This window comes from Cibotium barometz, chromosome 30 (assembly GCF_041138505.1).
Source record: "Cibotium barometz isolate CiBa-2024 chromosome 30, ASM4113850v1, whole genome shotgun sequence".
NCBI classification, from domain to species: Eukaryota; Viridiplantae; Streptophyta; class Polypodiopsida; order Cyatheales; family Cibotiaceae; genus Cibotium; species Cibotium barometz.
The window spans coordinates 38,886,309-38,899,720 of NC_141075.1; the positions used below are offsets into that span (position 1 = coordinate 38,886,309).

Below are 13,412 nucleotides of genomic sequence, written 5' to 3' on the forward strand. Positions count from 1 at the left end.
TCAAGAATGACACCTGGTATTTGACAGATCTACCTCATGGCAAGAAGGCCATTGGTACTAAGTGGGTTTACAAGTTAAAACACAAAGCAGATGGTAGCATTGATCGCTACAAGGCCAGACTTGTTGCAAAGGGGTATGCCCAACAAAGGGCATTGATTATGATGAGACCTTTGCACCCACATATTATATGACTACCATTAGGTGTCTCATTGCTTTGGCAACACATCATGGGTGGAATGTACATCAGTTAGACATTAAGAGTGCATTCTTGAATGGTGATTTACATGAGGAGGTGTATGCATCGCAGCCTCCTGGTTTTGATGTTGTGAAAGGGGAAGAGTCTAAAGTATGCAGGTTGAAAAAGGCTCTTTATGGCCTTAAGTAGGCTCCTAGAGCATGATATGAGAAGATTCACGCATACTTGGTTGCAAATGATTTTTGCAACAGTCCAACAGAGAGTACCCTCTATGTGACTAGGAGTAAAGACACATTTTTGGTCATCGTGCTATACGTTGATGACATGCTGCTCAATCACGGGACCCAATATAGATTAAATTTCAGCCTTTAAGGTTGATTTTGACATGTCAGATTTGGGGCCCTTGCATTATTATTTGGGGATTCAGTTTATGCAGTGTAATGATGGCATTGTTCTGCTGCAATCTAAATATGTACATAAGCTCTATTGAAGAGGTTTAATCTTGAAGACTGTAAACCTGTGGCTACACCTATGGAGACAGGTACTTAACTTAGTCTTCAAGATACAAGAGACTCTTTTGATGCTAGTTTGTATCAGAGGTAGGCTGTTGGATCCCTTCTTTATGTATGCAACATGAGGCCAGATATACAATATGCGGTCTCATAGTTGAGCAGATTTATGCATAGCCCAAGTACGAAGCATTGGCAGGCATTTTAGTGATTGAGATTGGGCTGGATGTTATGACACAACGAGTGTCCACTAGTGGGTTTTGCTTTCGCCTTGGTGATTCATGTATATCATGGCTTAGCAAGAGGCAGCCCCTACAGTGGCCACTTCCAGCTGTGAAGCTGAGTACAGGGGGCAGCTTTTACAGCTACGGTTGAGTGTGTGTGGCTCAAATGTCTTATGGTTGATTTGGGTGTTGAACACTCGTCGAGCACTACCATTTTCACTAACAGCCAGAGCGCATTAGCAGTTTGCGAGGAACCCAGTGTTTCATGCTCGCACTAAGCACATTGAGGTGCATTATCACTATGTCAGGGAAAGACTCTCTGGAACAGAGATCAGCTTGATCTATGTGCCTACACATGACAACATGGCAGATTTATTCACGAAGACTCTTCCTCTCGTGAAAAGTTTAAAGCTTTTCATAAAGCTTTGGGCGCTTACTGCCTTTTCAAGATTGATCGGCCATACCCTGTACATGTTCACATCATCACTCCAAGGAGATTTGTAGCATTATATGGTAGTGATGTGTGTGAACACACTTAGGACCATTGGGGCATTTTTTCCCTTAGTAGGAGGTTTTTTTTCCCGTGTGTATGTACACCCTCTTATCTACTCATTTTGGGGTGTGTACTTATCTTTTGTATCTGGCACACATTTTTTCATTCTATTCTTGTGAGTTTGTGTGCTCTCAAGCTTCTCTATCTTGTGTGTGTGCATTGTTGAAACCCTAACCCTAATTCCACAGATTCAAGTAAAGAAACAAAGTCTAAGTAGAAGACCAAGCAACATCAATCACATCTTAGCCATAAAGAGTGAAGGACCTATATGAGCAAGATTCATACTTTTTAAACATTTGGATCAACTTACATGACAATAACTGTGAATGATTATTCATACCAAAAGCATTATATTTTTTAAACATTTGGATCAAGTAGCAAGACGATAATTGTCAACAATGATTATTCATACAATAAGCATTATATTTTCTTTCACAAAAGATTGTACATCATGCAACCTTTTAGATGGATAGTGATGGAAGAGATGCACCACCCTCCATACATGGGACATAGGGAGTATCCTCTACTTTGCAAGTATTGGCTTAAGTTTTTAATGGCCTATAATGAAAAAGGACATAGCTACCTTTTGTAAGCAGAGTGTATGATATGTTAGAAAATCAAGAGCTACAAGGTAAGTAACAAGGTTTATGGATGCCATTGCCTATACCAAATGAGCCATGGCAATAGATCTCGATGGACTTCATCATAGGATTCCCTACTACATCTAGTCCTAATGATATGATTTGGATGATAGTGGACCGCTCTAGTAAACAAGCCTATTTCATTCCTTGTAAGAAGACATTGATATCTCGACAAGGTTTATTAATGCCGTTGCCTATACCAAGTGAGCCATGGGAATAGATCTCCATGGACTTCGTTCATAGGCTTCCCTCTACTACATCTAGTTATAATGATATGATTTGGATGATAGTGGATTCATTTTAATAAACAAGCCTATTTTATTCCTTGTAAGAAGACATTAATATCTCAACAAGCCGTACACTTATTCTTCAAGCAAATTTTTGTGCGAATTTACTCAAAGCCTATGTTTCTCATCAACCAAAACCTTGGGATACATACCTTCACCTTCTATAATTTGCCTACCAAACCAACACATCTCACTCAGCTATTCAAAACCTTGGGATACATACCTTCACCTTCTATAATTTGCCTACCAAACCAACACATCTCACTCAGCTATTCAGTGAGACAAGCACCATTTGAGATTATTTATGCCATGCCTTTATTTATGCCATGCCTTTACCCATTCTGACTACATGAATTTCTCATAGAATCATAGAATCCTAGTAGTTGATGAGTTTTTCTATAATACACACCTCACTCAGCTATTAAGCAAGCACCATGAGGGATTATTTTATTGGCCAGGAGAGGAGGTCCGCATAGCAAGGGTCCCACACCCTTCTACCTAGCCAACCATGAGCCAGGGCACCAAGGATGATTTACTTGTATAAGAGATTGAGGTCCAAGCCGCCAAGTGTCTAATGGAGAGAGCATAAGCTTTAGCCAAGACACCCCGTGGAAGCTAATGTTGCAGACGATAATAACCTTGACCATGATACCACAAGAAACCCACAAGTGCAAGCGTACAATGACCACCATCAATTGGAGGCACCTCCCCATCAACAAGAGGAGACTTAACCAGTCGCGGCCACCCATCACCACACATAGTTCCTCCTCAACGTGTGAAACGATCGTCACAACGCTAGCCAGTGCATCATGAGATTCATGAATAGAAAAGGGTACGTGCAACACTAGGTTATAAACCATCTCTTATATACCACGTTGGCCGGAGAGGAGGTTCTCTTAGGAAAAGTGCCACACTCTTCCCACCTAGCCAACCGCATGGCACCCACAAAAATGTGCATTAGGGTACCCCACATTTGCCTCTCTCTAGCACATATACCCCTTTATAGGGTATCGTTTACTTGCATATGGGATTAAGGTCCAGGTTGCCACGTGTCCAATGGAGGGAGCACAAGCTTTAACCAATATATTTATGGGAAGACTTCCAACCACATGCCTTTCTCATAGAATCCCAACAGCTATGATGGTTTTGTATGAGATTTTGACACTAACAAGTACGATAAACAATACATCAATCTCAAGAGTAGTATACTAGACATGCACATAAGAAGAGGAAATTATATCATTTAAAGAAGGTGATTATGCTCTCTTGAAAATAGAGTAAAGGAGACTCAAGAGTGTAGGGAAGCATCGAGTTATGAAATTGGAACCAAGGTACAATGGGATAAGGTAGTTTTATTTTATTTTTTAAATAAAAAAATAATTAACAAAACTTTTAAGGTTTAATAAACCTTACCTTTTGTAAGAGGCTGTTCACATGAGTTTGATTATGAGCGTTCATACAATAGTCATCACTGTCAAAATATTTATAACTTTCCATGGGCAAATGAGTTCTGCATCGACATTTGCTTTTAAATCCACACCAATGAGCATCAATGTCGTATTTAATGGTTGGATCATCATCGAGAGAACTCTTTCATCAAATAAAAAATACACTAAATCTTTCATGTTCAACCATGAGTCAAAAATCATTGTAAGCTACGGCCAAATGAGCACGCTAACATGTGTTTGTGTGAAAGAGAAGAATGCAACCCGTATAAAAACACCATACCCACATAAGTATGCAAGCATATATGTGCAAACCATAAATGGAAAAGTGCATCTAGTCCACATCAAAGGAGCAAAGACCAAAGAGATGACAAGAAGAAGTAGACTTCATCGACAAGAAGAACAAGAAGTGGAGTCAAGGTCATAGCTACCACAACATCAACATCAACATCAACATCAATATCAACATCAACATGAGCAACAAAGAATCTAGTAGCCACTACCCTAACTTAATCAATCATATGTTGTAAAAGCTACCAAATGAGCAGGCAAATTGATATGCAAATGTAAGACACTCGACCACTAGAGACTAGTCAAAGTAGCATCCTAGGAGGGGAGTGAAAAACAACCCGACCATCTCTAAAGTAATCTCTAGGCTAAAGAGTAACCAAGTCAAAGAGCCTTTGAGTTACCTAGCTAAGTTAGAAATAAAGAGAGATGAAAATGTGTTGTAAAACTCACATTTGACCATCTTGTATTAGCCTAAGACAATGGCACCAAGGGGGGATGTTGATAAATGTGATAGCCATCATTTAGCACAAGGAAGAGGTAGGGAGTGAGAATAAGAAGCCAAGAAAGAGCAAAGTCCAGCATGAAGCCACATGAGCAAAGGAAATTATCCCACATTGATGTACAAGCCCAAAGGTGTATCTACTCGTTTAAAAGGGGAGCATTTCAAATAATGTAAACATCACTTGCACTTATCTCAAGCCTCTTTATATATCCTAGCTAATTCATCTTGGTGTCTAATTGTACTTGAGTGCATCTCAATTAACACACTTTCATTATGAGTTTTTTTCATTTCTATCCATCTTAGTTTAGCGTTATGATTAGTGTAAGATTAGTTTATCATTAGATAGATGTCTTGTCATTAAGAGATCTTAATCCATGATTCTCAACAACACACACAGGGCCGTCCATTTCCTATGCACATTACCTGCATATTTCACTATAGGCATCACATTGTTTTTCATATCTCACATCTCACAACACACGCAAATGCATGTGCTTGCAACTAACATCATCAATGCCAACCCTCATAGTTACATCTTTGGATGGGGGGACCATGGCGAATGCAAGCCCTCTTGTGCCCATCACCTGGAGAACCCTCGAGCTTGTAAGTACCTCCAAGAGCTTCCATCCATGCAACCTCAGCTTTAACTCCAATTCAACACCACAAAACCTCGTCGTGGCTGACATATTCACCACACGAAGAAGCCCAATCTCTAGGTATCATGCTATGAGCTTGTACCAAGAAGTTTCGAACCGCCATCTACCCATCCAAATCATTCCATGGTGGTACTGGCGCTCACTGCCTACTAAAGCTTCTCACCAATATGCCATGCACTCAGCTGCGGATCGTTCCCAAACCATACCACTTAATCTCACATGCCAACTTCGTGACGTATCATCAACCATCCATATCTTTTTCACCCCGCCAACAACTTCACCACCGACTTAGGTGATGGGAGGACATAGTCACCATTAGAAAGGAGAGCATATTAACCACTCTGTAGATTAATACGGTTTCACTTGCGTGACCTACTACCATAAGGCGTGTGCTTCATCATCTTACCTACTCAAATGGGAACTTATCTTTTGTAAGACAACGTTGAAACATATAAAGCGGCCTTACCTTATGCTTAATGTCAAAATAGGAAAAGTCTTAGGACTTACGTGTACATACTTGCTTAAGACTAGTAATAGAAGTGTTGACCATTTCTAAGTTTGGCCGACCTAGTGAGAAAACTACTCACTTGTATATGTCATTTTTTACAATAAGCAATGAAAAATCATTCAAATACTTGTAAGCTCCTCTTCTCTACTCTTGCTTGCTTGTATGCTATCAAATTCATGCATGCTAGATGGATGCTTGCTTGAATTGGTTTGCTTGTAGGTTTGCCTCTTCCATTAGCTTCTTCTTTTCCCACTTTTTTGTGAGAGAGAACCATCACTAAGGACCATCTCTATTTACCTCTATCCAGGCAAAGAGAGCTCTCCCTTCACCCCTTCGGCAAGGAGCATTCCGGCATGAGAACAGAGTGAGGACGCAATCACATCAAGAAGTTATATTTACAACTCGAAAGCAAGAACCAACGACATATGCTTTGACAAAGCTAAGGTAAGCTCTTGACTTTAACAAACAAGGTGATATCGATCCAACAAATGCAAGTAGGCACCTTAAGCCCATAGAAGGTGATGCTAGCCACAAAAGTGCATTGTGCCTAATGAGAAAAAAATGACGGATTTCTCTTACATAGACAATCCACATTTTTAATGTTTCCACTAATAGCACACCTGATTAAAAGGAGCAATTATCGTTGATAGACGCATCAACAAGCTAGTGAAGGGATACAAGATCGCACCAGGCAATGAGAGCAATCACTGGAGGTGTAAAAGGACTGCTGGAACCATTTTTTTTTATACAGAAGAGAGAGTGCAACCGTTTTATGTATGCGCCGCTTTTTTTGTGTGTGTAAGGTTGATCGATTGCATGTGTGGGCTAGCCCACATCACGCTCCCCCCCTCTCTTTTCTGCTCAGGTTTTGCTTTGTTCCCTTGTATGCGTGTGAGGTTCTTAATGTCGCTTATCATAAGACGGAAGTGTAAAAGGCCTTGGATATCATAAGGCTAAGGTAAGAGCCTTCATATTAACAAGAGCATTCGCTTGTAGTGTTCTTAATTTTTCTTTTAAGAAAAAGGTCGTGGCTTTAAATCAACGAAGAGAAACCACTCTTAATGAAGCCTAGAAGAGAACAAATGCCCAAGAAGGGGATGGAGATACAGCCATCAATGCTCCTATCAATGCCACTAGTTACCAAATACCAATACAACATTCCATCATTTTGAACAGGTGTAATGCATAATTGGAGGAATGGAAAAATCAAACAAAAATGAGCTAAGGGTAAAAATTCACCAAGACACTCTCTCCCCTTTTGCTGCTGGCATACTATAAATAGAAGCTTTGTTTGCTCCGGTACCACCGCAAGGGTTTTCTATCTAATTAAACATGATTAAAGATTAATATTGATTTAAAAGACAAGATAGATCTTAAGATAAGAGACTTAAACAAAAAGCTGAGTGTTGTTGCATTGAGACTAAGGCCATTCTTAAATAAGGCCCAAAAAGGTACAAATGAAGAGGCACATCCTTAGGATAGGGTTGTGAGTCTCACTCTTAGCTGAATAGTTCTGTCTTTTAGACAACTAGTTGTGCCTCTTGAATGAGACGTGTCCTTTCACAAAACCCTTCCAACAGGTTGTGACTTTCCAATGATACCCTTTCACTAATAATCAATGATTAGGCTATAATTAAGAGAGATTTAAGGGAGATTAATCACAAATTGTGACAAGACTCCTGTATTTGCTACAGTTTATATAGGTTATCTCATCCGAAGTAGAAGGCCAGTACCAGCCTCTGGGATCTCACTGATCCAAGGCCTCTCCACAGGGTAACACAAGCTTTGTGACTGGTGACAGCATGGAGCATTGAGAACCAGCTCAGACATTTGCTGCCAGAAATTCCACCAGGATGCTTCATATTCTCAGCATAGTACGTAACTTCCAAAATTCAATCAAAATGGCATTAAATGTCTAAATCCATGCAAATTGAAGTCAGGAATCAACACAGCACAAAAGCACACATCACGTAGCTTGAAACTTTGAATATAATAAAGAACCCTGCCTATTTTTCAAGTACACGCCAAAGCATATAAAAAAAGGGTTCATTCAAAAACACTTGGTGCATGAAAGCATCATTTCCACTCTTTGCCTAACAGGCTAACTCTGACTGTCGCAAGAAACTCAAAACTCTACTTCAAATTTCCACTCTCAGCATGCCCATTTGTATTAGATAACAGGGCTTTTGGACTGACCACCGAAGTGGAGGTCAACCAACCTTGAGTCTTTGCCTTCTCCACATAGCCTGCAAGCTTTTCACTGGCACTTGGAATATCCAAGGCAAGATCATCCAGATTGTCTGCTACTCTGGCGAAGCCCTTGATCATCTGATTGACAGTGATCAGGCCTTCACTTGAACACTCCTGCAATAAATTCAACAGTCTGTCATTTTGTTTTTCCATTGCCATGACCAGTGCTTTTTTGACCACTTCATGGTGGAAGAACGGCATATCAAGGTCACGGATGCAATGGCAGGCTTCTGAAATATCCCCACCTGTTTCATACTCTTCAAGGAGTTTAATAATTTTGTCTTTGGCATCTTCCACTGCCCAACCAGAACCTCCACCCCAGCATCGAAGGATGCGTTCACCTGCATGCCGTGCTGCCAGTACTGCCTTTGCAGCGTGGACTATTTCACTTCCAAGGGAGCCTGGCTTCAGCTGCTCATTGATTTCCTCAAGGTCTAATGGAGCCAGAACATCATCTATCACAGCCCTAGCCAAAAACAACGCTAGCTCATTGGCAGCATCTGGAATGTCAAGGGCTGTGTCTGCTGCCACTTCTAGCAGTAGGACAAACGCTTTGGCCACATCCTCAGCTGATATAACCTCAGCATACAGAGAGGACAGCAAAACAGATGCCATCTCCTTCTCTCGATTCTTCCTGTCCATGGCTGAGGTTATCACTTTCTTTACGAAAACAGCATTTAGGAGAGGGGCATCCAGATCCTCTAAACTTCTAATCACTTCTCCCACATCATCAGAAAGGAAGTATTCTTGAATAATGCTTGCAGCCTTCTGCTTGAAGATGGTGACTTCATCTGTCTCCATGATATCGCTACGTTCAGCAGTAGCAAGAGTTGTTGCAGAAGCTGGACTTAAAAACCCAACTTCTGTAGCCTTCGAAACTAGAGACAACAGCATGTCTTTCGCATGAGGTATGTCCAAAGACAAGTCATCAACAGCATCAGCAAGACGTGCAAAACCTTTAGCCATTTGACTGGATGTTATTAAGCCTTCATCATCAGCTTCTTTTAGCAGAGATAGAATAAGGCTCTCAGAATTCCTCTTCTCCATGGCAAGTGTCAACGCCCTCTTCACCAAGTCATGATGGAAAAAGGGAACATTGAGCTGCCTAATGCACCTGCATGCTTCAGCTCTATCTCCGCTCTCAACATATTCATTAAGCAAGGCACTTATCTTTTTTCTCACTTCTTCTACTGTACTATGGGTACAGCCACCCCATCTACGTTCTACAATCTCAGCATGCAGAGGTGGTAATAAATAGCTTTTTTCAGCTTTTTTAACTACCTCATGACCCTTTGTTCCTTCAGGTAACGTCTGGACAATCTTTTTAAGAAAAGCTGGTGGAAGGATATCATCAACAACTGCTCTGGCTACAAAAAGAGCTAAGATGTCCACAGCATCAGGAATATCTATTGCCAAATCATCAGCTGACTCCACAAGTCTACAAAACCCTTTGGCCATTTGATCTGGTTCAATAACGTCAGCATATAGTGCAGATAGCAAAACCGCAGCCATTTCCTTCTCGCGGTCATGCCTATCCAAGGACATGGAAACAAGCTTCTTAACAAAGTGGTGATGATACATTGGGGAACCCAAGTCGTGAAGGTCAGCCGCAGTCTCAGCAACACTGTCTGTGGTGAAATACTCTTCTACTATTCGCACAACCTTGCTTTTGTAATCCTCCAGCGACTCTGCAACTGAAGCGCTGACAAGATTGTAAGGTTCCTGAGCACAAAACAAAAAACAAGATTCTCAACACTACAACTAATTTCATGACTAAAGACAAATCTAGAATTGACCGCAAAAAAAGAATCCTTGCAAATTTTAACCAACCATAAACCACACTCCTAGTGGTGAAAGTATAGCACAGTGAGACGAATCAGACAAATTAGAGCTCCTAACAGGCACTCCCACCAAGCAAGTAGAGAGGACACACAAAATAAGATGCCAGAATACACTGTCGTGATTACTACATATCATTTCAAAAACATTTCATCGACTTGCACGAAGTGAGCCACAAGGGGACTCAAAAGGAATTTTTTCATGCTAGAACATAACACATTGAAATCCAATTAGCATTTTGTCCGTGAAAAGTTCAAGTGAAAGAGATGAAGCTTGTTTATTGCCAGACGCAGGTAGGAACAGAAGAACACTGTTGCATTTGCTACATGCCTACCACGAGGGGGTACCCTCCTTCCAAATATTTGCCATAAATGCACTCAAGCCACGCACCACATGTATGTTGCTCAGCCAATGGTGTGACCACCCTGCACAACAGGGAACCATGCAATGGACACACAAGTCTTCAAAGATGGCCAACCAAGTCCTGGGATCTGAAATATCAAAGCTTGAAGAGCAGCCTCGCCGTGGATGAGGTGGGAAAGCACTAGACAAGCCATCTGAAGTGTCTGATGTTTGGATTTAGCAATCATCATGCCCACCTGCATGATGCACACATCAGGCCATCCCCCATGGGAAGGATGAGTGATGTCCCCAATATTTGGGTAAGCCTCAAACCACTAACTGGGCTAAATGCCTAGAGGATTTTCTGTATCTCTCTTTACATTATCCATTTCCTTGTACATGGCCACTCCCCACAATTATTAAAACTTTCTGATCACTTCACTTCAGATTTGGCCAAAAGAGACAATGGCTACAAGAGTGTTTTCTGAACATTGGCATTTTTAAGTATGGGTAGTGAATGGTACGTGAAGTACCATGCTTACTGTATGCATCAGGGGTCAAGTAAGAGTACTGAATGCAATAACACAATGCAAAGAGGTTTCTATCTCCAAGAAGCAATTTTGTAGAGCCGTTTCTCAACGAAAAAGTATTGTAGTGCAAGTATGTCAAAGGTATGATTATTCAAGCTAAAGTAAAAAGTGGCATTAAATGCGGAAATAAAAATGCGGCATTAATGGAACTTTGATTAAGAGGTTCCTCTCTAAAGAGGAGTTTGTATGGTCCAAAGGGGAGTTTTCCACCCAATGGAGATGTTTCCATCCCCAAGGAGGGATTAGAACACGTGGCATAACTGCCAAAGCATCATTTGACATTCATAGAAGATAAAAAGAGAAAAAATTCCATCTCTAACGGAACGTTTTGTGCATGTTATAACATCTATTATCGACCATGATTCAGAGGAAAGAATTAGCCACAATTTCACACATAGATTACTAGCTAGCACAACCAAAATCTAAAGCAATTAAACCCCCCCCACCCCTTTTCCAAAAAACAAACCCTTCAACAGCCAAATCTTAGCAATATTTGTGGTGTAATTTTGGCACTTGTTGTATATGAGTAAAGCTCTCCTCGCTCAAAAATTTGCGCTCTCAAATATTAATCAGTATCTTTATCATTCAGAAAGTAGACTTAATGTTCACCTGTTATGCCCCTACCTCTTCACTGTTGTAGTTGGGGTCATTGCGATCAACACGAACCTCCCCACCAGTCTCTAGCAGTGAACCCCATGTGCCTCTGCCTCCAGCACCACCTGAACTTGACAATAGAAAAGGATTCCAAATTGTGAGAAAAGCCACTTCTGCTAGACCATCATTCACAAGTTGATGGAAGCGACCATCTTAAACCATCCACAATAGACCTTCTCTGCATTACCTTTTTGCATGGTTTTTTTCTTCACAAATTTTGTCGGATTACCGGCAGGGGACAGCTGCTCACGGACAGGCAATTGCCTGCCGTACACATTTGGCAGAGAGTTCAGACCCTACCCCTGACGGAAATGATTTTGCTATGTAGACACTACAACTAGGAGCGTGAGCGCTATGTTGATAATATACCCCTAAAACAGATGAGCAATCACAATCCATAAAAATCTGTATTTGCAGATGAATCAATCTGATGGACGAGCCCTAAGATCGGCCGTGGATAAGCCAGCGGTACAGAAATCTCAACCCTGGATTCCATGGAGAAAACAAACCATACCTTTCTTAGGGTGACCGAGCTTTCCAGAGTGCGAACGTCTGTCGTGCTTAAGGCCGGGAGGTTTCCCTCCGGCAGCAGCGGCAACAGAAGAAGCGTTGCTTCCTTGCCTGACCAAGTCGGAGGAGCCTCTAGGCGATGGGGCTTCCGATGCAGAGGTGTAGCTGCCAAAGGACATGGATCTCAGCAGCTGCCGTTGCTCTTCAGTGAGAAAGCGATCCTGTTGAGGGGAAGCCATGCCCTAACCCTAACCCCAATGCTTAAAAAGACTACACAGAATCCAAAGCTTTACCACGATGATTAGGGTGATGACAACCCTAACCCTGGGAGAAACCCAGAGTCCAAGACAATGCCGAAATGATGGTGATGATGGCGTCTCCTCTCCTATTCCTCTCCTTTCCTCTGCCAAGGGCGAGGAAAGGAAAGCTTTGGCTGAGCAACGGCAGCAGACGGTCGGTAGATACGTGAAGGCTAAGGCTATGGCTATGGCTATGGACTTGGCCTTTCCTTGCTTATAAGTGAAACCTTCGCCTCTTTTGGATATGTACTGCATGTCAGCTGAAAAAGAGAGGCTTACTCGGCACATTGGTATGGGATGCTGAAAAAGAGAGGCTTACTCGGCACATTGGTATGGGATGTTGAAAGTTGCAACTTGAAACCTGTTTTTATGTTAGGTTGTGACATTGTGGAAAAGGATCACCGCTAGAAAAAAACCGTTGTGCCAATGGAGGCACAACCTAGCGGTAAGGTGTTGAAGTCCCATGCATGATGTGTTGGTTTCAAAACTTGTTGGTTGTTGACGGCGGCATGAAAAAGCATACACGCACACGAGCACAATTTTAGTGTATTTTTCCAAGGCTAAGACCTATTTGATAGGGGTTAGCAAACTATTAGGTTTCTTGATTTTAAGGAAAACAAATTAAAATGCCTTTAAAATAAGGGTAGGTCTATAGCATAGACTTTGGAAAATTGGAAGCTATATATATAATAATTATAATAGATATGAATAATAGAATTATAGATATAATCATATATATCATATAATACATGATAATGATATTATATATCATATATCATATTGGTAATTAGTAATTACTAGTTATATTTATCCAGTGCCACCGTAATTAATAATACCTTATTAGTAAAGTCTAACTGGCGACTAAAGAATCATATTTACATTCTAAACATTATCTGAGATCTCGATTACTTATCTAGAATCTAGATTCTGAAGTTAACCATTCGTCCGAAAGCATTCTACAGATACGTAGTCGTACATATACGCAATCCTAGCATACGCAGGTGGCTCCGTATTCACTGTTGAGCTTTTATCTTTTGTCTCAAGTTTATTCGAGGAAGAGTCTCCCACGAGTCCACTGGCAAGGGGAGCCAAGAATCAACACCTCTCTCTTCTTGC

At 41.2% G+C, this 13,412-nt stretch overlaps 1 protein-coding gene across 1 annotated transcript; it reads right to left on the reverse strand.

Annotated features, from left to right (window-relative positions):
- Positions 1-7,783: 7,783 nt before the first annotated feature.
- LOC147621465 (MA3 DOMAIN-CONTAINING TRANSLATION REGULATORY FACTOR 4-like) lies at positions 7,784-12,509 on the reverse strand. Its single transcript, XM_086824207.1, has 3 exons — positions 12,002-12,509; positions 11,458-11,552; positions 7,784-9,784 (listed from the first exon to the last, which is right to left on the reverse strand). The coding sequence occupies exons 1-3, from the start codon at positions 12,234-12,236 to the stop codon at positions 7,946-7,948; spliced, it is 2,169 nt and encodes a 722-aa protein (XP_086680333.1). The 5' UTR covers positions 12,237-12,509; the 3' UTR covers positions 7,784-7,945.
- Between the last annotated feature and the right edge of the window lie 903 nt (positions 12,510-13,412).